The sequence below is a fragment of the Ptychodera flava genome, unplaced genomic scaffold, assembly GCF_041260155.1.
Source record: "Ptychodera flava strain L36383 unplaced genomic scaffold, AS_Pfla_20210202 Scaffold_60__1_contigs__length_796720_pilon, whole genome shotgun sequence".
NCBI classification, from domain to species: domain Eukaryota; kingdom Metazoa; phylum Hemichordata; class Enteropneusta; family Ptychoderidae; genus Ptychodera; species Ptychodera flava.
Genome location: NW_027248382.1, coordinates 666,858 through 694,647, shown reverse-complemented (window position 1 = coordinate 694,647; position 27,790 = coordinate 666,858). Strand labels below are relative to the sequence as shown.

At 39.5% G+C, this 27,790-nt stretch overlaps 1 protein-coding gene across 1 annotated transcript in view; it reads left to right on the top strand.

The window, feature by feature from the left end:
* The first annotated feature begins 1,507 nt into the window (after window positions 1-1,507).
* Window positions 1,508-27,790, top strand: part of LOC139128595 (cell adhesion molecule 2-like) — a 43,680-nt gene continuing 17,397 nt past the window's right edge. The window contains exons 1-4 of the mRNA XM_070694345.1: window positions 1,508-1,531; window positions 13,209-13,467; window positions 15,084-15,401; window positions 16,499-16,780. Coding sequence (XP_070550446.1) covers window positions 1,508-1,531; window positions 13,209-13,467; window positions 15,084-15,401; window positions 16,499-16,780 — 883 coding nt within the window. The remainder of the gene's footprint in view (window positions 1,532-13,208; window positions 13,468-15,083; window positions 15,402-16,498; window positions 16,781-27,790) is intronic.

The window sequence follows — 27,790 nt, the reverse complement described above, 5'->3', positions numbered from 1 at the left end:
CCATAGTAATGAACAGATGTCAAACGACAGCAATTTTAATAATCAAATTAAAATTGCGTTTAATGAGACCAATTTTGCGATTGACTTTATTTACAATAGAGTCAATGTGATGAAAAAAAGTGAGTTGGAATAAAAAATGATATCCTTATCCTCAAAGGTATACAGTCACCTGTAATCTAAATATGCCCATATATGGTCAAAGGGGCGTTCCTTGGTATTCAAAAGCCCATGTGAGGGCGCTGTTATTTTAACACCGGCCACCCGCTTAAAATCTGTGATTGGCTAGATTTTATCTTTCCATGGTAACTGTGGCAAAATTGGAAAAGGTGACAGTATACCTTTAATGTGAGAAACATGATCGAGCAAACCATTATCTACATGTTAATTAAACTTAATAGGTTTCCTCTTTAAGGTGATGATAAGTACCTTAGATTTGCTAGCATTCAAAATTAAGCGCTAGATTTTTGATCACTGAACAGTTTATCTGAAAACTTTCGTAAGTGCTTGCTATCATCAAGATTTTAACAGGACTGAAAGGTTTGGCATCGTGTGCAAACAGCAATGACTGAAATATACAGTCATCGGCACGTCATTTATGTATAATATGAATAATAAAGGCCCAAGAATGGAACTTTTTAGCACACCGGATGTTATCTGCCACAAAGTCAATGCTGCTCCATTTACTAGGACACATTGCTGTCTATTTTCAAATAACATTTAACCATTTCGGAATATTCTGATGATAACCAAAATACTATAATGTGTAGATTAGCAAACGTCGTCAACTCTATCACAAGCCTTGTTGAAATCTGTATATATAGCATCAAGTTGTTGCTTAATATCAAATGCATCAATAGCATTTTCCACAAGAACAGCAAGATTGGTTTTGTGACTATAAATTACTCTGAAATTTATTTAAAACTAGAAAGGAACCCGTGTTACACACGGGCACAGCTTGAGAATAAATTCCTGTCAATTCTGGATTAATAACTTTTCATTTATTGATTTGGTTAGAGAGGTCAAATGGTAAAACCAACATGAAGTTTCAATTGGATGCACATACATGCTGTAGGAGATTCAACTCATTGTGCAAATCAGTCAATTCTTTTTTTCGCACATTTGAGTCATTTTTCACTGCTAATATGCCTTTGACTTCACCAGGACAAAATAATTTCATTGTGACAGAACGTGCACAAATACATACTAATATGCGAGCACAATTTGGAAGGCATGTTCATTTTCACAATGATAAGTGAATTACAAAAGAGGTGTTAAAAATGCGGTGTCCAAATTCGCACGTGTAAAAGGAAAATGCGACAAATACTTCACTACTGTTTCTAGACCAAAATGATCTGGTAGAAAATGGCCAATGCATGGTACCGCATGTAGTTTAGATGTACACGTGCAAGACTGAAAAGAAACTCACCGAATACATACTACTAAATGAGAGTTGTGAGCTTGATTTTAGTGTTAAAAGGGGAGTTAAAATGCAGAACTATGTGCCAGCATGTTCACCGAGGGTGGCGAAAAGGTATGCGAACATATTTTCAAAGGCAAATTTGTTTTCACAATGAATAAGTGCAATTACATAAAGGTGCTAAAAAGGGGGTGTTCGAAATTCGCACGTGTAAACAGTACTTCACTTCTGTCTCCAGAGTTTCAGAACAAAAAAGAACTGGTTGACAATGGCCAATGCATGGTACCGCATTTGGTTTAGATGTACACGTGCAAGACGGAAGAGAAATTTGCCGAATTAATACTACTAAATGAGAGTTGCAAGCTGGATTTCATTGATAAAAAGCGAGTTAAAATGCAGAACTATGAGCCAGCATGTTCACCATGGCGAAAAATAAATGAACTTCAAGCAAAACAGACTTCCTTTCGGCCATTGACTGGCACTGACATAACGCTTACAGGAGTACAAAGACAAAAGTCATAGAGCTTACCTGAAGTTTTTTCACATTTATCAAAATAGTTATCGCTAACTTTACATGGTCTGGCAAGTATGAAGTTAAGCTCCCCTTCGGATCCTCCAACGATGCATGCACCGTTAAAGGTATACTGTCACCTGTTCCAATTTTGCCACAGTTACCATGGAAAGAGAAAATCTAACCAATCACAATTTTAAGCGGGTGGCCGCTTTTAAAACAGCGCCCTCACATGGGCATTTTGAATACCAAGGAACGCCCCTTTGACCATATATGGGCACATTTAGATTACAGGTGACTGTATACCTTTAAATGGTACAGCACATGCAGAGCGAAGTAGCTCGGAGATTTATATGGTCTGCTGAGCGAAGACCGCGTAAGGGCGACATAACAGGTCTACGCAAAAGTGAATAATAATTTTGTGCGCCATATTTAAATGAGCCCAGAGAATGCAGCAGCGCTGGCGACCATCAATTCGGAAATCTTTTCTGTGTAGCGGTCGATCAACGGCCCTAAAGACGATGAAATTTGCAAATGTCAGACAAAACTATAAGGTGAGCATGGCTATAGCAACAGATTGGTCCAACATCGCTCCAATTCCGAGAAAAAATGGTACGCAAAAGTGGCAACTCTCATTTAGTAGTATAGATTCAACCTTTATGGTTGCTAAGGAAACTATGTGATTGTATGTTTGTGCGTAAATGCATTTTATCTTCTTATGACTCTAGAGACTGTACATTTTTATGGCCTATGCATACCTTTACACTCTGATAGATAGACCTGTATTACATACCCCTTACTGTAGAAGTAATGTTACAAAAATGACCTGATAGACTAACGTCACGAACGTTTAATGATTTGATTGATAAAGTTTGCGATGCCGATTTTTTGATGAATCTCATTTAACTTTTAAAAGATATGTTAAGTTGTTTTTGTCTTTGTTTGATGTTTAGGGTACTTTTTGTTTGTTCAAATTTTAGTGTATTTTATTCCCTTTTCTGTTATTTTCTCCTCTGTAAGTGGCTGCCTGATGGCGCTGTTGATGAGCAAATAAATAAATAGATAATAAATAAATAAATAAATAAATAAATAAGTAAATAAGTAAATATAAATAAACAAATAAATAATAAATGTACACACCCGTGTACACCTCATGATCATACGACCAACATTTCAGATATTCGATATTTATTACAAATTAAAAATTGCTCTGTAAAAATGGTACTTCATTTGTTTTGTGTGACATTTATTGGATATATATAATATATATATATATATATATATATATATATATATATATATATATATATATATATATATATATATATGTGTGTGTGTGTGTGTGTGTGTGTGTAGAGAATGATACAGAATAAATAAAAAGTAAGAAGTTAAGTTGGACCTCGCCACGCACATAGAAAATTGAAATGCTTCCACTACATGCCAGGAAATGCCAAGAGGATTTGACCGGTTGACCTCGCTGTTAATTTTATGCAGGAAATTACAATAACAATGCTTGGTCGAATGACGTAGTGCCTTGAGGGCCGGATCGCCAGTGGTATAGGGGAGGAGTACCTTCCCGATGGTGATAAGTGGTGCGGATTACCGTCGCCTAGGTGACTGGCGTATACGCGTGCCAAAAGACACCGTCCCCGTCTTGGGGCTGTTCTCGGAGCGGGACCGTTTTCTCTGGTTTTCCGTCAATGTTTTCCACCATGGACAAATGGTAACAACACTGAACAAAAACCTAAATTATCTGCTTGTCAACCCAGTTTGTGTCAGTGCCGCCGGTCACGCGCACCACCCAAAAGTTTGACCGTCACTTAATATCGAACAGTATTCAAAGAAACGGTCCTACTAATTACTGCCGTCCCTGCCCGTCATTCTTCTAGCACTGCCCGTCACGAAATTGGCCTTTTCAATACAGTAATAGGTCGATATCTTAATATTCCACAACATTTACTTGTGATATAAACTTATAAAATCATAGTCCAGGGCCCCCAAACCGCCGATCGATTTACGACCCGATAGTTATGCCGCTGACGCTGATATTTACCGGTGGTTGCCTGTGTGTGCGTACATGGACAGTCTGCATAGCCCTTGAATGTGGTCTCGGTTTTGATCAAACTTACAATTGAGGAGTATATATCAAAACTGATAAATGATTTATGTTTTCACATGGATTCACAAAAAGTTTCGCCCCGGTGTTCATTTTTGGCCCTGGAATTCCATCTACCCACCCTTTGCAGAGTAGTAAGCTTATGGGGCAAGTAAACATGGATGCGCCGGTGCGATTCAACGATCAACCTGTATATCGGATCGAAAGTCAACAATTTTACGGCTCGGACTATGATTTTACAAGTTTATATAAAAGTATAAGGCGCAGGGTATTATATATTGACTGATTACTGTAGCTATGATGGGCTACATTTAGGACGGCAGCTACGACCAGTATTAATTAGTAGGCAAAACAGGTGGTTTGCACCGTGGGCAGAACTCGGTGCAAAGATACTGAACATTAATAGTAAGCCTGTCACCTTGAAGGTAATGCTGTAGGTGAAACAAGGACTTCAAACGCACGATGGTACAAACAACACCACAAGTGAAACGTACACATAGAAATACACGCGTTCCTACGTTGTGCCCACCCGGGCCACGCGATTAAAATATGACTGATACTGCTGGATAGTGTTAATTGGGTCGGTAAACAGTCAATTAATAGTTTAATTGACTACCTGGGTGATTGGCAGGTCGTGTCCAACGACGCATATGCAAAGCCAGCCAAAAGACAAAAGCCCCCAAAGATATTGACAGCTGGCCAGGGGTCACCATGAATACGTAATGACGCTTCACTACGCAGAAACTGCGAAGTCAAGCCCTTCTTAACCGGTCAAATCCTCTTGGCATTTTCCCCTCATGTACGTACTTTACATCATGTGTACAACAAAAGAAGGCGTGAAAAACCGAAATTAACACTTTATGGCGGCAGGAGAGTGAAAAAAGTCCGGGACGTCAGTTAGCAATGAGAAATATAATGCTTCAAAGTGATTGGTCCATCTGTGATCCGGGTTTAATTTTAGGGGTCGGACCAAGTGACGATTAAACACATATTTCATATCGATCAGAGACAGTTTTGTTTCGAATTTTCTCTTTAAGTTCCCAAGTGCCTTCAAGTACCCCTAAACATACCTTTGATATTTTTCAAGTCCACGCCCGTCGATTCTCCTGCCCCCTCTAGAGGTGTTTGTGAGTGCAACCTAATTGCAAGCAAAATTCTAGGTGTTTATTTTTACAAGTGCTGTGAGAGAAAATAAATAAACATGTTAACGAGTGTTAACATACTACACGTTCTGAGTGACAGTAGCCGATTTCAATCGTTCAACCATATTGACGCACTCCTCATGGCTTGCTGTACACGAGTCTGTCTGATCGGCCCTTTACCTTTGACTTATTATGTGCACGTCGGTTGACCTTTGTTTACGCAGACTAGCATTAATCAACTGAAATGGATTTTACCGTATACACAAAAGTCACCGATTGATCCAGCAACAACTTCGATTTTGTGGTCTTGCAGTTGTAATAAAGACGGTTGGAATCCGCACAGGGGTAAACCAGTTGTACGAATACCAATACCAAAGGGATAAAGGAGTAGGAAGGACAAAGTTTGAAATACGTGATATAATAATGTCTTCTGCTGAGTGGCTGTTTCATTGTAGAGCCTTCGTGCTGTGTTTACTTCTATTTTCAAGAGAAGCTGATGTGGGTAAGTTCACTCAAATTATTGCCAGACATTTGGTGACTAATTTATCGTAATATGCCCTGTCCTAATGAATTAAAAGAAACCTATGGAAATTCGGTTCAGAAACAGCGATCGTGGGGGTCTTACTGGTCCTAAAGGTTCAAATCAGGTTACTAACGACGCCATTTTGTTGTTTACGATTTGACAATGGCATGCAAATTATGGGTTGTTACCTTTGTGCAATTGCACACTGTCCCGGAAAGTCGTATGAACGATCACCGGATGTAAAGTTTTACAAACTCAAATACCAACCTAAACATATACAGAAAAGATACGGAAAAGGACAATATTGTTGATGAAAATGGACGTTCCAGTCGACACTTCCTGGGTGGTGCAAAAACGAAAATTTGTAAAATTCAATTTTGCCAAGAAATGAGACAATGATAGCATCACATTGCCTCCAAACCACACTCAAACACGCCCCAATACATTATCACGAAGAGGACCTAAAAACCGTACACCTCTTTCGTCAAACAATAACAACAACACGAATAGCGGTAGCGGCGGTACGTTCATGGAAAAATTAGAGTATCTGAAACGAAAGGAACACAATAAAACAACGATGTAAGTTACTCTGTCGGTTCACCTCCTCAGGCCTCGACCCTTTTCACATCGTTGTGAAGTATAAGCTTGGGTAGATTTTTTGAGAATGCAATACAGCAGTGGTAAAAAGGTGTCAGGAGAACTCTGACCTGCGACATGGTGGAGAACCCGGCACCGTGGTCGTTGAATATTTGGAATACATAGATAATAATTATCGCTGGAATAGTTTCATGATTCCTTTTTTATGGGTAAGACGGGTAGTCCAGTGCCACGATGACAATCAATCCTTCATCTTTTTAAAATGAGATTTTTAAATAAAAATGACTACAACCTTGCATCGCGTGCTCACAACCGGACGCCAGTTAACAAAGTCGTCGGAAAGTGCAGTAATTATGACGGCGGTGGAATCCTCGTTTGATCTGAGACTCATAATGGGGAAATGCTCGACTGAAACTTTGTAGTTATTTCGAAAGCCCCTGTTGAAACATTGTGTCTAAAGTGTATCTTTGGATGGGGACTCCCAAGTTCGATTCCGCAATGAAACCTTGTCTCTGTGATTAGTTACAATATTTGCATATGAATCATTTTTCCTGCTATTTTAATCTGATGGGCTTTGTTTTTTCTGTCAGCTGTGATATTGACCCACTTTCAATCCTTTATTTTCGCCTGGTTTGCATTGATAAGGTAGATAATCACCCAAGTGTTTCAGTCAAATTGCCAAGTCTACAAGCTAAACATAACTCAGAACCATATGGGGTAAGAATAACGTTTATTCGTATGACTATATCAGCATTTTCATAATGTAATAAAAATCATATCATAAACTCCCCAGTCATAAACATATTTTTGTTCAGTGTCGTGGTCGATTATAGTATAGTCACAGTCATTTGTGGAGTGATCGTGATCAAGTCATGTATGTTTGCACATTGCAGTCTCTTCTTTGTCTCACAAGATGTCAGCTTTTCTTTCTGAATCATGTTTTTGTTTTTGATCTCCTGTCACTCACTGAATGATGTTCCAATGGGATTTGTGTTCATATTATAGATGAATTGTCTATGAATTATGAAGTATCTGTGGATAACAATAGATCTTGTCATTTGATTTTTGTGTAGGTACCAGAAATACCTGGTAATGTACGGAAAATTAAATACAATGACAAATTTGCTGATGTGTAGAGGCAATTGATAGAAGAAAAGGAGAAAAGTATGAGACTTGAACAACAGTTCGAAATTTAGCCTTTTGGTTTGAGGTAATTTATGTGCAGTAAGCTTAATGAGGATCTTAAGTTTTATACTAGATTACCAGACTAATTTTTTCTTGCCATTTTTGATTTTTTAAATACAGATGGTAAATTAAATTATTGGGAATCAAGATCTAAGGGGAATGATCCATCTTATGTTACACAAAGGGGAAAGAGAGGAGTTTATCACCAGCTGATGAACTCTTTCTCACACTCAATAGGCTACGTCAAGCGTATTTAGACAAAGATCTCGCCCATAGATTTCACATCTCTGAATCAACTGTAAGTAGAATATTTTCAACCTGGATAATATCATGTATAATAAATTTTCTCAACTTCCTATCTGGCCATCAAAAATTTGTTCATTCTACTATCAAACTCTCCCGCTCCCGCTTTTTAGTTTTTGTTTTTTTTAATATGAAGACACATTTTTAATTGTTGATTGAACAGACATTATCATTGACAATCCTAGTAGTTAGCATTGCAGAGCATTACATTTTCAAGGTACAAAAATCATAACACTGCCAAAGGTCTTGTTGGTATATTACCACATGGGCCAGTTGCTTTCATCTCTGACCTTTATGCTGGTTCTGTATCAGACAAAGAGCTAACAAAGAAATGTGGGCTGGTAGAAGTTTTCTACATTATCTGGTGTACATGTTATGGCAGACAAAGGTTTTGCAAGTGCAAGAACTGTTTGACGCTGTTGGTGTTCGTGTAAACCACCCTTCTTTTCTTAAAGGAAATAATCAGATGACACTAAAACAGGAAACTCAAACTCATAGAGTTGCTCGTCTGAGAATACATGTTGAAAGGGCCATTGAGAAGAGTAAAGAATTTCAGAATATCACAAATGACTATTCCAATTACCTTGTGTAGACAATTAAATGAGATCAGGCATGTTTGTTGTCACTTAACAAATTCTCTTCCTCCTCTTATTGCTGATGGGAGTGAATAAATGCTTAACTTTTACCATACTGAGCTTCTTTAATGTATGTCTATATCACTGAATTAATTCTAAATATACAATAGACACAAAAGCACAAATTAACCGATTATGTGACTATTTGTTGCTAAATTTATATTCAGATGTATTCAAAAGTATGTACAGTTTATATAAAAATTATTTTTCACTGTGTATAAATCAGCACTTGTATATTAATTTTTAAATATATTTTACACAGTGTAAAGTTTGTGTAGATTTATTTACCAATGTATATAAATCAATATATGTATATCGAACATTCAGATTTATTCTACAATATATACATTATATATACAAAATTATTTATCACTATGTATAATTCATTATTATACATCTACCATCGAGAACAAAAGAATATTGTGTGCGCTAAAAAAGCCGTACGGAACGCCCGTTCCGTAACACGTACGATTTCAAGGCGCCCCATCCCCTGCAGCTGTATCTGCGCGTTCACTGTTGAACGGTTTCAAGGGACTCATTGGCCGATTGCCATTACAGTCTCTCGCGCGCTCTGTTCGTACGTGCGTAGTGCACACACATACTATCCAGAACTTGCAGAAGCGCGTCCGAGATAGCGCACACTTGCGCTATAAATCGGAAGAAAAATGTTGACATTGCACAAAAACGGTCATTACTCTGAAAATCTGATGCCCCAGTCACGGATATAAGCTGTATAATAATAAGGTTATTACGAAAATACCGCAAAGGATGTACTCGGACATCGGCGCCGCGCATCACCATCCGCTTTGCGTCTGGCTATACGCTGCTCCAATGTCTTCGTGCATGCTTTGCCGTATTTCGTAATAACCTCATAGTATTTGTATATTAAATATCCAGATACATTGTACAATATGTACAGTATTGTATAAAAACTCATTTGTCACTATGTATAAATCAGTATTTATATATCGAATATGTAGATGATAAATATAATGATAAAATATTAACATGCGATAAAAATATGTTTGATTCATCTATTGCAAATTGTGTCTATGTACATCAAGTGTATGTCTTCAATGAGTATAGAAATCCGACTTACTTTGTAACTTAGGAAAAAAATATTGCAAATCAAGAATGTTGACAAAAAACTTACCAATGTGTAATTATAAACTCGGCGGCATATTGCACAATTACATCATTAACTAGGAAGTAGCATAGCCCGCGAGTGTAGTCTGAAGGACAATCATACATTTACAGTGGCACTGCAATTGTATCAGATGTTTTGTTGAAGATTTTAAAGTCTCGTGAGTCGCCGATTATTATTTTAAATCCCAATAAAATAGACCAAACCTATTTATTTTAATATTTCTCTGCTGAGCTGCTCCACTAATTTTAATATACACAGTGTCGAACGCATGTAGTACTGATAAAATGCATGGCGAGGTGTTTCGCGAACCCTTGGAAGCCCGTAAAAATATGAAATGTATTTTTTTCGGATATCACATGCATTTTGACGCACAGAAATTTCCAAGACAGAGAGAGTCATGAACGGGATTAAAACTTTTATTAACTCTGAAATGACAGTTTTTTTTGTTTTGATTTGTAGTGAAACAAAAATTTGTAACAATTATGTTAATGTTACTAACATTGCAAATTCTTGCAAGTTGTTAAGGGATTATTTCAGAGTACATATTGGCTTCATGGACAAAAATCTTAATACCTCAGAGTTATTTTGCATAATAATTGCTAATAGATCTTCCCACGCCTAGCTAGACAAAATTTGAGGACGCACTTTATATAGTCATCATAATTTAAGTAAGGCGGGGCAAGGAAACTGCCATCAACAACATTTTCCGTTTGAAGGTTTTCTTTCTTGTTTTCCTGTTTTATTTGTGAACCAATCTTTTAGTAGATTATTCCTTTAATGAATATGGTAATAAGTACAGCATAAAACTTCCCAAATCCCTTCTACTGTACTCTGTGGCTAGGTCAAAACATGTCCTCAGATTCACTGAAATTTCAAGTTAAACGTCATATCATAAGGCTGATTCGTTGTAAATGCAGTGTGTGCACAATAAGTGCATACTACTTTTCACCCAAAAAGTGCAGTTTACGTTATCCTTTTAACTCAATCAATTCAATTCAATTTCAATTCAATTCATTTATTATCCACAATAAATGTAGAAATTTGCCTTTGACTCACATTGAACGATTTGAGTTTCCTGAGAAGGTATAATCTTTGTTGGGATCAGGTCGAATATAAGTGTTTGTTACTAAAATGACCTATAATGCAAAGTGTAAGATGTTGTTAATGGCAAATGGGAACTGGAGCGAAGTAAAATTATTTCCATTATTATTTCAACTTAAAACATAAAACTTACCTGAACAATAGATATGTCTCACTGCATGAAAACCCAATAATTCAGATAAATTCACATTAATGAGTTGCCTGTATTATAGTATAATACACGTGAATTCACATGAATCCACATGAATACAGGCTTGTTGAATACAAAAAATGGATTCTTGACTGTATTCATCTGTATATGCACTCTTCAGCTAAAATACAGGCAATAATCCATGTTAATACAGTAAGTATTACAGGGTTTTTATGCGGTGTCTAAGTCACTACTAAGCTAGAACTAAGCAAGACGTAGTGCAACAAACGAGAAATAAGCAGTAGGCATCATAATGCTACAGCTAAATTTAGACCACTATAACACAGTAAGTGAGGCTACCACAATTCTCAATGATCTGTACACACGGAGATCACTCACTGAACTGAAGCAAATTTCTTCTGTACACTGAACAACTCGGTCCATATTTCAAAATTCTGGTAACATAGTTCTGATAATCATAATTTCCTGATTTCTTACTGTGAATAACGAGAAGAATAGCCCCCTTTCCGCGGAGGAGATAGCAATTTTGTAATTTTGTCGACAAAGGTTTTGACAGCCATACACAATATTTTCAAGGAAACTAAGGGAATAAGTTGCGTCTGTGTTGGCAAAAGAAAGGGTATTGATTTTTTAGATGTTCTTAACAAAGGAAATTTGCATGTCTGACAGGTGGTATGATGAGACCATCTTAGTTGCTAATAACTTTATCTTGACAAGTGTGCAATTTTTAGCACCTCCAAACATCGACTTCTCTTTCAATGTACTCCTGGATTTTAAACATGATCAATTATTTTGGAACAAAGTTTTAACAAAATATTCTCAATTTAAATTGTAAGTTAAAATTTGTTAAGAAACTGATAAAATTGAAAAAGCCTTCAGCAAAAGATGCCTGAGTGAACAAATCAAGGGGAACTATGGGTAGCCTCACGTACTGTGTATAACATCAAGCAAGAGGAAACAAGACTAATTTGTTGAAAGCAGACTCTGTAAGCTCAAGTCTTGAAGGAAAACAAATTGTTGACCATTGTTCAAAGCGTAGCAAGACCTTTAGCATTTAAGTCGTCAATAAAAAGCTTGTGAGTAGGCAATCTTCCAGTAAAACCTCTTAAGTTAACTGAAAGGTCAGCTTCTTATTAGCATAATAAAAGAATGCAAAATATAATTAGAAGTGCGCGGGTGGGCATAGCTTTACGTTACAGGAGCTCCGCTGTATTCTTATTCTGTTGAGTGACTTTTTTATTTCAAGCTGCAGAAGTGTAGGGCGCTAGTGGACACTTTCTTTTGTGAAGTACTGAAATACAACCTACGCAGTCGATCGGCAGTGTGGATGCAATGCTCTTCTGAAAAAGCAGCAAACAAACATGGAGTCTGTTAGTTATCGTCATTAACTCAAACTATCAATTTTAACATTCCTTATTCTAATCATGGACATCGAGCTATACAGAAATGTATTGCTAGTGTATGACATCCTTATGAGTCATGGGCGAACGCTTTTGTATGAAACCCTAAAAATATATTTTGATAACGTTCCAACTTTCGTGATCGAATATAAGGATACATGACATGGGGGATATAAGCCATACAATTGTCTGTGAGCTCACTTCGTTAACGATGGAAATTATATTACAATCATAAAAGTGAAATTTCAATCGCCAAAAAGAAAATGCTCTTTACACAAACTTTTCAAGTTTGACTTTGTGTGCTACATACACGTCTTCCAAATCAGTTGGAAGAATTTAAAAATCTCAACATTCTTACTTTAACATAGTCAGTCTCTTTTCCCTCTCTGTTTTTAAGACAGCAGTAGTTCACTAAGGCCATATTAATGGAAATCGTAACAGATAATAATTGCAATAATGCAACGATGACGAGAGTGACGCGTAAACATTGATTCCGCATTAACGAGATGTATGATAAACTTCATTGTATCATTTGGCAATGCCTACAGTTATATTATAGATGTGTAAGCCTTTTCCTCCTCTTCATATTTTACCTGCCTTTCTTGTGTGTGTGTTGTCGAATAATAATCATTTCTCTCATTCGTTATAGCTATTTTTGTCATATATTATTTCGATAGAGCCTTTAGGAAAATACTGTTTTGTCGTCTCTCTTTTAAAAACTCATGTAAGACGCCAGAATTGTATTATCATCACTTCGTCACGTTGGCCTGCACGTCAGTCATGTCTTTTACGACCTGAATTTGTGTCAGCCCTAGAATTAGTTGTGAATAATACACAGTGTTATACTACACATTTTTAGAGAAGAATTGGAGATGCACGCTTGTGTGTACAATACAAAACCAAGCTGCCAGAAAATACAACATTCCCATTCATCGTGATGAATCTGAGACTGTTTACTGTACTTGTCTTTTTTGTTACAGGTACATCTAAACCAAGTTTTAAAGAAACCCCCTTCTGATACTGAAACAGTTGTAGGCAGCAATGTACAACTGAAATGCAGCTTCAATAATCTGCTGGAAAATCATACACCTCAATGGCAATTCAAAAGCAGTGCTGGTGATCCCCTTGTGGAAATCACCATAGGTTCTCAAATATTGAATGACAAATATCAACTAACAGGGGATATATCGAATGGAGAATATCATTTGTTTATTCCAAACGTCGCACAAGATTTGTCAGGTACTTACGATTGCTCTCTACTCAGTTCGCCGAGGATTACAGAAGTGCTGAGCTTACCGTACACAGTAAGTATTTCATAGTTAAGTTCATCCTACAAAGCAATCGACGACATTTTGACGACATTTGCTTTAATCCTGACATTTTGCTATGTTTTATCCATACGCCCTATTTTCCCGGGCCTTTTCCATTTATAAAGGAACAGACGAGATATATGAAAAAGAAAAAACTTGAGATGGCGGTAACGCTCAGTACAGAAGACTTATCATTTGGTTAAATATCAAACACAATCTACCATAAGGGCAAACAAGGGAAAACCATACTCTCGTTTGTATACAGACTGTTTGTAAGCTCACGTCCGGAAGGTTAAAAATCGTTTACCTATATCCAAAATTTTGGAAGATCAGTCAGCATAGACATCATCTGTAAGTAGCTTGTGAATATGCCATCTTTAAGCGTTTTGAGTTAGCTGAAAGGACAGCTATAATTAAGGTGATATGAGAAATAGTGTAGTGTGTTGGCCTGCTTAGCTGTAAGTTTTCGCCATTGGTCTGACACAGCTGTAGGATCTTCATTGAATTCTGAGTTGGTCGATTGAGTTTTATTTTTCGAGCAGTGAAAAAGTGGAATGGTAATTGTGTAACCCATGGATAGACACTTTACATTGTGAAATACTATAATATCTTCGCAATTAGTCAGCACTGTGGCTGTAATGATCTTTTAAACGTGACATGAATGGACTTATGTGGGAACGCTTTAATTAAACAATCACAATACATTTTGTCAATATTCGAATATAATGATCGAATATAATGATTCATTTTATCGAATATAATGACCCAGATTAAATAGGTTGTATATAAATGAAATTATGACGAGAATCACACATACACACAAACACACACACACACACACACAGTGTTAACATTTATTATCGACGAGATTTACCATACACTTCAGTGGACAAAATGCTTGATATGCGCTTAGCATATTTACGTATATTGACGTACATGGAACACAATATTAATTGCATACGCAACGTATATCTTTGTATATAAAGCATACGTTTACCAGTACTTGATATGCGTAGCGTATTTCTATGCAGATCATGAGTATATGTAATGCATATCTTTGCACGCTAAGTGTACACTGTAGTTTGCATTTTATTAGTATACGTACGTGTATACTTAACGCCCTCACTCCTATTCTCAGTTTACTTGTGTTTCTTCTGTTTATATATCTGGTAATTTTTAAATTTTTCAATCTTTATATTCGTTCTTTCCGTTAAATAGTATTTTCGATACTCCATCTGAAATGAGAATTATTCACATTTATTTAGATATTTTGATGGCCTTTTTGAAAAAACAAATGAAGTAAACTTTTCTGCTCTCCTTAAAGGCTCAAGTAAAATGCCAACTTGCGTCGTCATCAATTTCAATTTTTGGTCTATAAGAGAGTGTGATATAATACACAATAATTGTGAAAAATGTTTTCAGACAAGAATGGGGGGGTGTAAGCTGTATCTTGAACAATGAAAACAGCTTCAATCCATTACAATATCCCCGTTCATCATGGTAATCCTGAAACTATTTATTGTATCTTGTTATTTTTCTTTACAGGTGCATCATCACTCTTTAAAGAAACTCCATCAGATACAATAAAAGTTGTAGGCAGCAATGTACAACTGAATTGCAGTTTCAATGATTTGAAAAGTCAGACACCTCAATGGCAATTCCAAAGGAGTCCTGGTGGTCCCATTGTTGAAATCGTCGTAGGCTCTGAAATATATGACAACAAATATCATCTAAGAGGGGATCTATCGAAAGGAGAATTTCATTTGTTTATACCAAACGTCGCACAAGATTTGTCAGGTACTTACGATTGCTCACTACTCGATTTGCCGGAGGATTACAGAAGTGCTGAGCTTACCGTACTCGGTAGGTAATTCTTTATCAGAGTCCATCCCGTAGCTATTGACGACCTTTTCGTTGTTTTTAATGAAAAAAACGCAAAATAAATGCTTCGATCTCTTTTCGCCATGCCTTTTCTCTTAAAGGGAAGGGTGGGATATGTGAGAAAGAAGGAAAATCACAGTTACACTCATTATGCAAGACGCCTCCTACTGAACAATTCAGGGAAAATTCAGTTTCAGAAAAATCAACCCTTTGCTGCAGGCTTTGTTTTGACACCTACTTTTTGTTGATTTTTTGAAAAGAATATCGCTTGTGCATGGGGAAATCGTTGTCAATGAAAACGTTCTATAAACACACAGTGTGAATGATCAAGTCCTAGTCCTGTTTTCCTATAAGCAGATCCAAACGATGCTGAGCTCTCTTCCGCTTACGCTTAGCATTCTACAAGAGTAGCAGCAGTGACGTCCATGCTATGACTAAACGATAAAGCCTCAAATATTTCTGTTGTTTTATTCATTGTAATATTGATATGTTTCTTCACGCCAATCCAGTGTCACATTCACGTTTGGGAGAATTACCACCTGAAAATTGCGCATATTAACATTGTTTTTCGGACTGTAAGAGAGTCGAAATGTTATAGCATTTTTACCTCTTCGTCTTTCAATGTTGGTCACTTGAACCCACAATCGTAATCATACTTTGAAACGTAATTTTTCGATTACACGATACAGACTTAAGTTCTGGAGAACTAAACTGAGTACTGTTTTGGTCACATAAAATATTAATCTCGACATTAAGTGCTTCCTAGCACTGAAACATATCGTGTTAAAAAGTTAAAGCGGATAGTTACTAATCCGAAAACCGGTGGTCCTTGACGCCGCTTTCATGACTTGCGTTTTTTTAATCGATAAAATGGTGCTTAATTAGCCATGTGCGTCCCTTCGTCTAATGGACTAATTACTAGACATGTTGTCACTTTTTGTCAATTTGTGTACCATTCTCTTTTTCTCCGCTTAGTTGTTGTTGTCACTTTGTGCTTTTGAACACGTATGAATATCGCTTGTGAACGGATTCATATCTGACTATATAATTTTATTTATTGTATGTTTTATCTAATGCAGACTTCCCTAAGTGTAGAGTTCGTCCACAATCGACAGTGGTATCAGACAAAGACGTCGTAACATTCACCTGCCATATTAACGGCAACCTTTTGGGTGACCTTGTTTGGTTGAGGAATGGTGAAGAAATCTCGCGTCGTAACGCCAAGACCAATGAATATCGAACGACCCTTAAAAAGGCAGACAATGGAGCTAGGTACAACTGCCGATACGAAAACCAGAGCGTTCCATCACACATTTGGCCAAATCCGTCATGCAGTGAAGACATAATCATGGATGTGCAGTGTAACTATCCACCTATCAATCTCTTCATCTATCTATATATCAAGTGATGTAGACCCCTGTCTCCATCAAATAACAAAGTGTTGATGTGACATAGTGCTATGTTATTATTATTCATGAGCTGTCATTACTATTCATGAGGGCATGTATATCTATCTTGGCCCGCGTGAATATCAGTCAGCCTCTAGCTTAGCATCACTCTATGTACATCGCCTACTGTATAGTGAAATAAAGGAGCATCTTAGATTATAATACTCGCTGCCCCAAGCCTCCCTTACAGCCCTTCAACATCGGCCCCGACACGTTACCTAGTGACCGACAATACCATCATAGGCCCGGTAACGTCACATTATTGATGAGTCAGGGATTACTATAATCTAAATGTTACTTTATTCCACCATTAACGCAAAGGACGACACGGAGACAAGTGTCTGGCCGAAATCCGGGTTATGCACGTACTGCCATGGCAGGGGCAACGAGGCGTCAAAGCGGCCTGGATGGCAAGTACCGGGTTATCGGTACCGTGCATCGGGCAACGTGCTACCAGTCGCCGCGCAGACCCATGACAGTACCCCCCTGGAACTTTATTATGTAAAGTTAGCGATATAGAGACATACAGTATCTTTTATTGTGAGCTGCTAGCCTGCAGCGAGGCTTTTTTTTTTTTAGTGGAGGGTGGGTGGGAATTTTGTGGTGTGAACTTGAGCGTGGCAGAAGTTGAAATGGACGATCTGTGGCTTTGATCATACTGATATGCGCATGGATAATGACGTGGCAAGGGTGACGCAAGTTGTTTAGATAACGGTAAATTTGAAGGCGGTTGGTAGATAAGGTTACGTCTCCAGTGCATCCAGCAAGCAGTAGAAGTAGTGGCGCATGGTGACCCATACTTAGCAGGTCTAAACCCTTCTCCCCGTGTCCCTCCAGACGTTAACAATGATTATAGCAAAGCCATAATCACCCATTAACGCAAAGGAACGACACGGAGACAAGTGTTTGGCCGAAATCCGGGTTATGCACGTACTGCCATGGCGGGGGCAACGAGGCGTCATAGCGGCCTGGATGGCGGTACCGGGTTATCGGTACCGTGCATCGGGCAACGTGCTACCAGTCGCCCGCAGCAGACCCATGACAGTACCCCCAAATTATGGCCAAACCGGGGCATGCATGACTGCGGTGCGGCAGTAAAGCAGCCGCCCCCCCGTGGTGACCATGCGTCATTGGGAGATTTCTCATAGTATAGTTCATTGTCATTGTGCCTTACATCGTTGGTATTGTCCACCGAGAACAGAGTCCTACGTCAAATTGTTGGCAAGTTGCGAGTACCTTCGGTACTACGTCGAGGGTCTCCTATGGTGTCATGATGTAGCTCTGGTACGTGTCACTCCTCCATTTGTCCAATGTCTTTATGAGCCAACCAGGTAAGCCGGCTTCGGCGGTGGTTGTGGTGGCACCAACGCGGAAGCCGTGTCCCCAAATTGAACAGGTGACTAATATTGGGTACATCTCTTTCCATTCTCTTGCCATCCCATGGCAGAGGTGGCACGGCGAATGGGCAATTGTGTGGCCCAGGTGCAGTTTGTTTGTTATTGCGGTGGAGATGGTATCCGGGTTGATCGTTGCTGACTGGCATTGCGGGTGTAGCGCAGTGTTTGGTTTCCACTGAGCTGATGTCGGCACCATGGGTGAGGTCGTGGATGAGGCTGGCTGTGAATTGTTTATGCTGGTGGTCGTGCAGGGCGCTGAGAGCTTAGTTAGGTTGATTGGCGTGTGTTGGCTGTAGCATGGCGATTGTCGCTGTGTGGATGGTCGCTCCCTCGAAAGGGCTGGGGGTCTCTTGTTTGGTACCTTGGTGGTGTTGTAAAACATTGTGTAGCCTGCCATATTGGCAGGGGGTCTTGCATGAGCCTCGGTTGAAAGATCGACATACCTGAGGTTTGTCGTACTGTTTCTTGTTCGCTGAGCTCTCCCAGTAGTATGGGTTGGTATCGCTGCTGCGTAGGTTTGGGCAGTCGATCTTCACATGACCATGTTTGGCCACAGGCGAAGCAGGAAGGGCGCAGGAGGTGTGGCTGGTTGAGGAAGTGCTGGAAATGGAGGTCTGGGTTTGGCTTGCTCCAGTTGGCCCTCTCTGGGTAGCGGGCAGCGTACAGACGGAAGATCTTGTCGTACGTTAGCCAGGCCTCCGGCTTGTAGGCAGCAGCTTTGGAGGTAATGAAACGAATGTAGGTGGCCATGGGGATCGCCAAATGTGGGTAGTAGAATGTTCGATATGAGAAAAAGACGAGGAAGCACTGTAACCGGCGGAGGTGTCAAAGTCGTCGATAGTTTTCCGCTTCACCTCGGTTGTGAATGTGGCTACGCCACGGTTGTCTGGATCGAAAGCTACTTGTGTCTTGGTAGCCTGGGTTGAGTTGGGAGCTAGGGCATCCGGGTGTAAGTCACCAAATTCGATGAACTTACCGAGGTTAGCCAAGGCGTTGAGTGTTGATTGATCGACGTATGGCAGTAGCATGTCGGCTGGGGGTATTGCTGCAGAAGATTTGCCCGTTGGCCCGGCGCTAGGTGGTGGGCGCCATGGCGGTGCATTGTTACCAGCCGGCTGGGCGGGTTGAGCGTAGGGCGCAGCCATATTGTCCAGGTTGTTGTTATGAGGTGCGCCGCCATCGGTAGGGTGGTCCCGGATGTGCGCAGCGCCACCACTGGTGGTCGAGTCGGGTGGGGCAGCTGTAATGGTTGATATCCATTACGATTAACGAGATGATTACTGGCGTTGGGTGGGCTTGAGAAAGCACCGAGCTGGACGGAGCGGGAGCGTCGTCGGCCCGGCGGCGATGAGTGAAGCAGGTGATAGTGCACCACGACTGTATCAGTTGGCTGACTTGCAGGTTGGGCGTCGGATAGGCGCCGGTGCTGTAGTGTTGGTAGTTGGCTGCCGTAGTTCCCGTCGGATTGAATCATGGTGCTATTGCGATGTCGGAAAACTATGCTTACCTAGCAAAGTCCTGTGTAATGACATTCAAAACACAGTCAATGAGCATGCAATGACCAAGATATTCCACAATGCTTGTCCTAGAGCATGGAGGTACTAGCTCCGCTTCAGGCTCCGTGAGTCCGTGTCCGTGACCAACCATGGAGGTGGAAGAAACTTTTTACCTCCATTGACTGACGTACGCGTGGCCGAAAAATAAAGACATGGCTACTACTAATATCTACTTAGAATAATTTTCTGCCACGGTATCAAACGATGCGCGATAGTAAGCCATTTGCCCTACGGCCGGTATGAGTCAAGAGTTCTCATCTATGATTACGCCGTAGCCGTATTATAGCCCAGCCACACAGAGCGGAGTAGAGTGTGTGTAGACACCAAAGAAGTAGCCTAGGCCCCTCTTTTATCGTACATATGATCTTGGTCATTGCAAACTTTGAAACCTTGAAGCCACCTAAGTCTGTGTATGCATGGTTATTTGTGTCCGTCCACAATGTTTCACTCTATTTTGGTGCGTAACATAGTGAACGGAGCATGTACAAAAAGGTCCACACAGCATCGTACCTGTGGTGCATCAGAAAAACATGAGAATTTTTGCTCTTTAGAGAGGGATTGGATGCATACAATTAGCACCTTGTCAATGCTTGTGGCAACTTTTAAGAGAACACAAACGGACCCTCAAGCATTTCTTCTACACCGACTGGTGTGGCACGTCAACTGTTTACCATAGTCTTCATTTTAATTTTGCTTCGAATATTTTAGTTTCCGGCCCTTTTATCACACCCAATATGTAATACTAATCCAATATGTGATGACAATTATTACATCTGCACCACAGTTTACTTGCATCGATTCGAAGCGCGCGGGTACTACGGTGTACGTATTTGCACTGCACTGAATACGAAAAACAATATGCCATTTCTTTATGTTTATGAGTATAAACCAATTTTAACCCGGATATATATATATATATATATATATATATATATATATATATATATATATATATATATAATATATATATATATATATATATATAATATTTGTAAACACAATAATGTCGTCTACAAGATTTCATTTCACTTTGATTCGGTGCTAGTTATCGTTAAATAGATGACATTACCGATAAAAATTACGCAAAGAGCACTCTGTCGTCAGACAAGCAAAAAGACCACGGGCGACATCGGCGCAGCCACAGGTATGTGTGATTTTTGATTCACGGTGGACGCAGTGCAGATACGTCTTGCAGCATGCTTCGCACAAGTGACCTGGCTTGCATAGACGTACGGCACAGTGGCCACGGATGGCCGCGGCCACCGTGTATCGAACCACACGTAAGTACTGTGGGCGCAGCGGAGCGTATTAAAGTGGCACTCCCAATCGGTTACATTTTTTAAAATACATTTTCTAATGCAAACGGTCGATATTTGATGTGGCGACAGCGCGCGGATCGCGACATATCGATAAAGCATGTCATTTCCGGAGCGTAATTTTCACATCCCAAAGTTTTACTCTCGTTTCTGATTATGACCCGAAATCACTCGAAGGTTTGCTGTTGTACTGAATGACGATATTCTAGGGATTCCATAATAAGTTCGAACGACGCAATTAATTTTCCTCCCACTGCAAAAACTTTATATACAGCATTATGCCCTTGCCTCAAGTAAGATTTTTTAAACTTCTCCTTAGTTTTTGTCGTTTCATTATTCTCAGTCAGTTATATTATATTTTTAAACCAATACCACATCAATATCAGTTTTTTACATGTAAAATATTAGCCGCGTCTGATGACTACATTTTGTCATGTGCCACAAAGTTAGGTGCGTTTAGCCCCGTGGTATGCGTTATCAACACCACGCGGCGGCCACTATGTATCAATCGCACGTAACTTAAAGTCATCTATGCGGATTCTGATGGAATCAGCAAAAATTGTTTTTGTTTTTTTGTTTGCCAAGACAGTTAGATTCAGCTTTTTGCCAAGGGGCATGACCGATCACCGACGCAAGTAATACTGTGGCGTACAGCAGCGTCAGCTTAGACTATTACTTCATAACTTAGTTGACAATGACCCCAAGTGCCGAACTTTCGATGTTCTGAAGCTGAATCATTACAACTTCGCCGATGCTAACTTGTACACCTATTAACGCCTGTTGATCAATTGCGTAAAGCGCTCGGTATTAGGTAATGGGGGATTATAGACGCTGAATTTTCCAGCTATCATTAAGGCTATATGCTCCATGACATGTTGACCACAGTCTCTTGCTGGGTTGAAGCATAGACTCTAATATAGTTCTCTACTATACTACGGTTGAAGGACTGTTTCCACAGTTCAGAGATCGATATGAAGGAATATCTTGCACTGAATAGTGTGTACCTTGACGTGTATATTGCATCAACGGCATACAGTGGTACAAGTGTAAGATTGCAACTCGAATTTTGACTGACTGACTGCGCTAGCGGTGGTTCGCATTGAACATTTACTGTACTAAAGTAGGAGAAATTTACACCGCACATTACCTAATTGGTCTTTTCCAAATCACATTCCATTCCTGTACATATCATGAGGGAACACTTACTGCTATCCATGTTCAATCGGCACTGTATTTCAACGTTTTGACTTCAGCGTCGGTGAGATTTTTTGCGACATGCCAGAGTTTTTGTTCGTTTTGCTGTTCGCCATATCTCTGCCCCTGCCCTAGCCTCCCCATACACCCTAAACGACTGAGGCAGATTATTTATTTTAAACCTTTGAAATGGCTATGCGAACTAAAGAAAGTGAATGCGATCGGCATTTCGTAAAGTACAACGGTGTACTTACACAATCGTACTTGGCAACGATCACGTGACACAACAATTACACTTTTTCCGACTGATCTCTTGATAGTATTTTGTTAGGTGTCATGATCCAATTTTCACATTGTTATAATGCTGAATTTTCTTATGCAGAAGAAACTTAGAAATAAAGATATATTATACTATGTTTACACGAATGTGTGGTCACGCGTATAGCAGGAGCCGAAATTAAAACCCGTAATTTCGAATCCCACCGGGACGGTAGTGGGTCATGTAGTCTGCCCATCACTTTAACGCTAGGTTCGATATTTTCGCCATATTACAGGGGAAATGTCGCGTAATTTGTTGAAACAGCATTTGAAGGATGTTCATGGTTCATGAGCGATGAATACTTGTCTAAATTATTCCTCTGTTACTGCTTCGCGAGCTTTTTGCACAGCTCTCTTTCACACTATTACTGTTTACCTTTTCTACTCTAACTACATCACGGTTATCACGGTTTTTGTGTATATTTTGTTGAAACAGCATTCGATGAATATCAATAAGGTCATAGAGCATGGAAGCGCGTCTAAACTATTCCTGAGTGCTTCACAGGCTTTTAGCAGAGCTCTCTCTCTCTCACACACACCACACACTGTTAACCTTTTCTATGCAAATTCGATCAACATCATGCATGCTGGCAGCGTTCCCTTTAGGCAAGCGGTGCAGCTTTCATTACTGTTTGGGCATCGTGAACATAAAAATCGGTATGGAGAAAATGGTACACACCTTCCTACATTTTGGAAATGGCGTCCTTGTATGAATGCTTGCTGCCTGGCTGCAGTTTCGTTTTTTGTTGCAGTCGTTGCTTAGCCTTTGCTGCAATGCTCCTTGCTTTCTTGAGTTGATAGTCTTTCTTTGTATGCAGGTGAACTGTCGCCCTCTCCTCCGGTGACAATGATCGCCACATTTTACCAATCATTGTGTTCCGTTGACTACGCGAACATTTTCCAAGATATTTCCCCAACAGGTGAAAAGAATCGCAAATATTAATGAAAGAAAGAATCCTAGCAACCTGCACAGTTTTGAATACTGAGTCTCCAATGTCAATGTCTACGACCGTGAATAACACCGTTGGTATAGTTCTTTGTGAACTTACTACTTTAATAACTTTTATCTCAGAGTATCTGGCCAGTTTCAAAAATGATGTTCTTTCAATGTCACAAAATATTCAGTTGAAAACTAACCTTGGCAATGACCTGCTTTACATAAAATGAGTATGTCGCCATACGTTTTGGAGACCTAGTCGGATCAAACCTCTTCTTCCTCTCTCGTGCTCGTACTCTCTCTGAAGAATAAACACAAAATAGTAAGATTCTTGTGTCTGTTGTAAAATAGTACAGTCAATTTACACAATATACTCGCAAAAAACTATATTCATTCAGCCCTCTTGTTGTTTTTCTTTCCACCCATTATTACAGTATAACAGGCAACCATAAGTCAAAATATATGATTAAGGTCGATATGATACAGAAAGAGATCGGAACACTAAATGGCTGTCATGATGATCGAGGCATTTTCTCACCTTCATTCTCTTTATCTCCTATGCTATCTGTATTTGCATCACTGTATCTTCGTCTTTTGACTAACTGCAATTTTCTCCGAATGCGTAATATCCCAGATACTTCTTTTCTATAATAATAATAATAATAGTAATAATAATAACAACAACAACAAAAACGACTACTATCGTTGACTGTTGTTTTAATTGACCATATTCTTCAACTTAAACATTCCATCACAGTTCTGTGTGTGATTATGCCATGATGTTTCTTCATACTTGAATACTAGGTCAAATGGTAAGACTTTCCTATTCTTATTGACAGATACAGAGGTCTTCATCCATAAAACAATTCTATTAGAGTATTACTGTGTACTCACGTACAGTGAAGTTGGTCTGGCGTCATCTCTTGTACACTAACAACACTGATTAGTGGGGCTTTAGACAAAATTTCTGTTTTTAGCTGATATTCTTGAATGTTTTTAATTTGCTGGTTCTTGATGGAGTCGGAAATGAATTCATGACCGGCAAAAGGCCAACCTCTTCTATAAGCAATACAAACAACTTCTCCGGGTTTCTCTTTATAAACGTCCGATTGGGATGTGATGACCGTCACGTCAATTTTGACCCCTTTGGCTGGACAGCTGGAAAGAACGTTACCACCGTGATTTTCGATTAATGATGTCAAATTTTCTTTCTTCATCCGTAATTTTGGTTGTATTCTTCCATGAAGGATAAAATTATATTTCGAAAAAAGTTCATCAAGCTTCGGTTTGACAGCCTGAGGTTCATAATGTCGTCGATTTCGGGCTAAAAAGCTTCGAACATACCTCTGGATTTTGGCTGCTGCCACATTAACGTATTCTTCAATTTTTTTAGCTACGCAATTTTCGACGGGATTACCACTTTTTGCGTACGCTGACATTCGATGTCGCAGTTGACGGTACCTGAGTTTGAATAGCAAATATATTGTGTCCGTTTTGTGATGGCCGCCTCCCCTTGGTGTACGTTGAAAGAATTGTTCAGAGTGCGAGTAATTCGTGCGTTCGCCACCCTCTGTTGACAGTCTCACGACAGATTTGAATGGAAGGGATTTAAGAAGAATCGGTACCATATCAATAATCTTCATCATGTATGGTGTTAAATGATGTGCGCCATGATGGTGAATAAACAGTCCGTGAAAAATGTCCGCGTGGTAAATGTACTTTTCGATTTCTCCTTCTTCGAGTCCCCAAATGTAGTCGTTTGCATTGATTGAAAACGGGTTAGCGCCACCTTACAATTTCGGTTTGGGATCCTCGCGAGCAATTTTATACATTTCATTTAGGTTGTGCAGTATGAGTTTCTCTATTTCTTTTTCCGTCAATACGTCACTATCTATACCAATTTCCTTCCTAGGTCGGCCGTCTATGGGTCGTTGGTTTGCATCCGAAGCCACACCCTGATGAACTTCGTTGATTTCAAGTCCTACAGTAACTCCAAAATCTTCAGGTTCGGCAATTATAACCCTAGCGTCCGACTTGTAAATGACACTGTCTGCTCGAGATTGCCCTTTTGATCCAATGCTATGTCGAAATGACTGTTCTTCACACCTCTCCTCCTCAGATTTTCGATAAGGTGTTGGATACTCGCATGTCTCCTCTCGATGCCCTCTTTTCCGGGGATTTCGGACTGCAGTCGTGTCGATCTAACTATACGCAAGGTTATTATTTTTTTTACTATTCTGGTGATAGCATGGTCGATGCAAACTCCAATTTGATTGACATCAATGCTTGGAATTAGGGACTCTCTGTGTTCCCTATTGAAAGCATTATTTAAGCCTGAACGAAGTCCACTTGAAGGGCATACGTCTGCTTTCGACTGAACGTTGTCATTGATAAATACATAAAAATCATCGTTTGTGAGTGGTCAAAGGCCTTTGGGAGCAAGAACGTTGTCCGTAAACATTGAGTCACCGAACATGTATACTCTGTGCCCGTCGGTTTGTAATTTTGCGACGAATTCTTGCAAAAAGCCGGGTTTCCCAAAACCATTACCAATATTACATGCAAAGTTATGCCTACTGTCTTTTTCAAAAATATTGATACCGGCTGGTATTCGTCTGGGTCCTGAATTTTCAAATTGTGAAGGATTTGTTCGTTCTTGATGCAACTAAAGTATATTGCAGTCGTGTGTTTTCGACCATAGTGCCGTGCGTTCCCATGTAATCGCCATAGTTCTGAGGCGGGAAGCCAGTAATACAGAAATTGCAGACATGTATGCAAAGAAAACGGGTCGATACGCCAGCCATTTGTGTCCATTGAGGCTGCAGAATAAACCTGAATTCTAGATCATACTTAGCCTTGAGCTCTTATACTTTTGTCTTTCTATCAAAAATGTGGAAGTCATTTGCTTATTTCTGGAACAATAGCGCTTCTTCGACAATTGTCCTCGATCTCTAGCATTGTCTCCGAATCAACGTGCAGGACATCAGCAGAATGTTTTCGGATAAGTTCGTCGTACATGGTGGAATAACCCTTGCTTCCTGAGGTATTTTTCAAAATAAAGATGATGTCATTCTTTGTTAGCTTTCCTTCCCGGGTGGAAGTTCCATTTTTATTTCTATTTTCATGTTCTATATCACGACATATGGATAGAAGAAAATCATCTTGTCTCCATGGTGGACATTTACAGCGAGATGGTGGAAATATTCTCGTTGGATTCTAAGTCTTTCTGTAATTTCAGGAGTGTATCGCTTACGTTCTTTACTCGTCATGTGTTGAGTTAGCAATCGCGTTGGCTTCGACAGATATCTTCTCCCTTTGTCTCCATTGTGGTGGTTCGGCTTCGTGTTTATTTTCTTAATTTCAATGTCATTTTGATCGAGCTTCATTTTCTTTTCTGTTGGATGAGAATCGACCACTTGTGGTTCATCCGAAGTAGACCCTTTGATTGTAGATATTTTGTTCATCAGCGCATGTATAAGGTGTTTGCGAAGACAGTGGACATTCTCCGGATTCTTAAAACATTTTGTGTCGATAAAGACTATGGTTGTTAATGCATCTAAAGATATATGCGTTCTTGTTCGGCCCCTTTCAAACAGATACTCTTCCTTCGGATCAAGTTTTCCCTGTCGTAGATAACTGTCCCATTGAGAATAGCCAAGCTTACTCTTTGTCGTTTGGTAACCAAGAAAGTCAACTGCAGTATCAACAAAAACGAATATTTTCCCACTGTCGACGACTTTTACATGGCCAGTTCAGTACATCGATCGGTAAGGGCAAGTTTACATTACGTAAAGCACTGGAAAGCGTAGCGACGGTGTTTGCCGGTGAAAACACAAGTTTTCGTGTTTTTGACCCGGCGGATTGTTGGCATTTCGCTGCACGCACGACTTGTGAGAGGATACTAGTGGAGTTCCGGAAGTGAAACACGTCATCTGCGGTGGTTCTGGGACAGGCAAAGTCGCTTTTGATGAACTTTTTTCGTTAATACTTGTTGGGAGTGCAGATGAGCTCATATGTTCATGCGTATTGATTTTGAAGAGGAATTGTTACCTGCTGTGGAATTGTTACAAGTGCGGTGCATCGGAACTGTCGATTCTGTAGCCATCGTTCTTGTATCTGCAGTTGTTTTGTTGATATTTTTTGTTTCAGTTGGAAAATCATCATTTCTAGCTGCTTGTACTGGTCTTGGTCTTTTGCCATTTTGG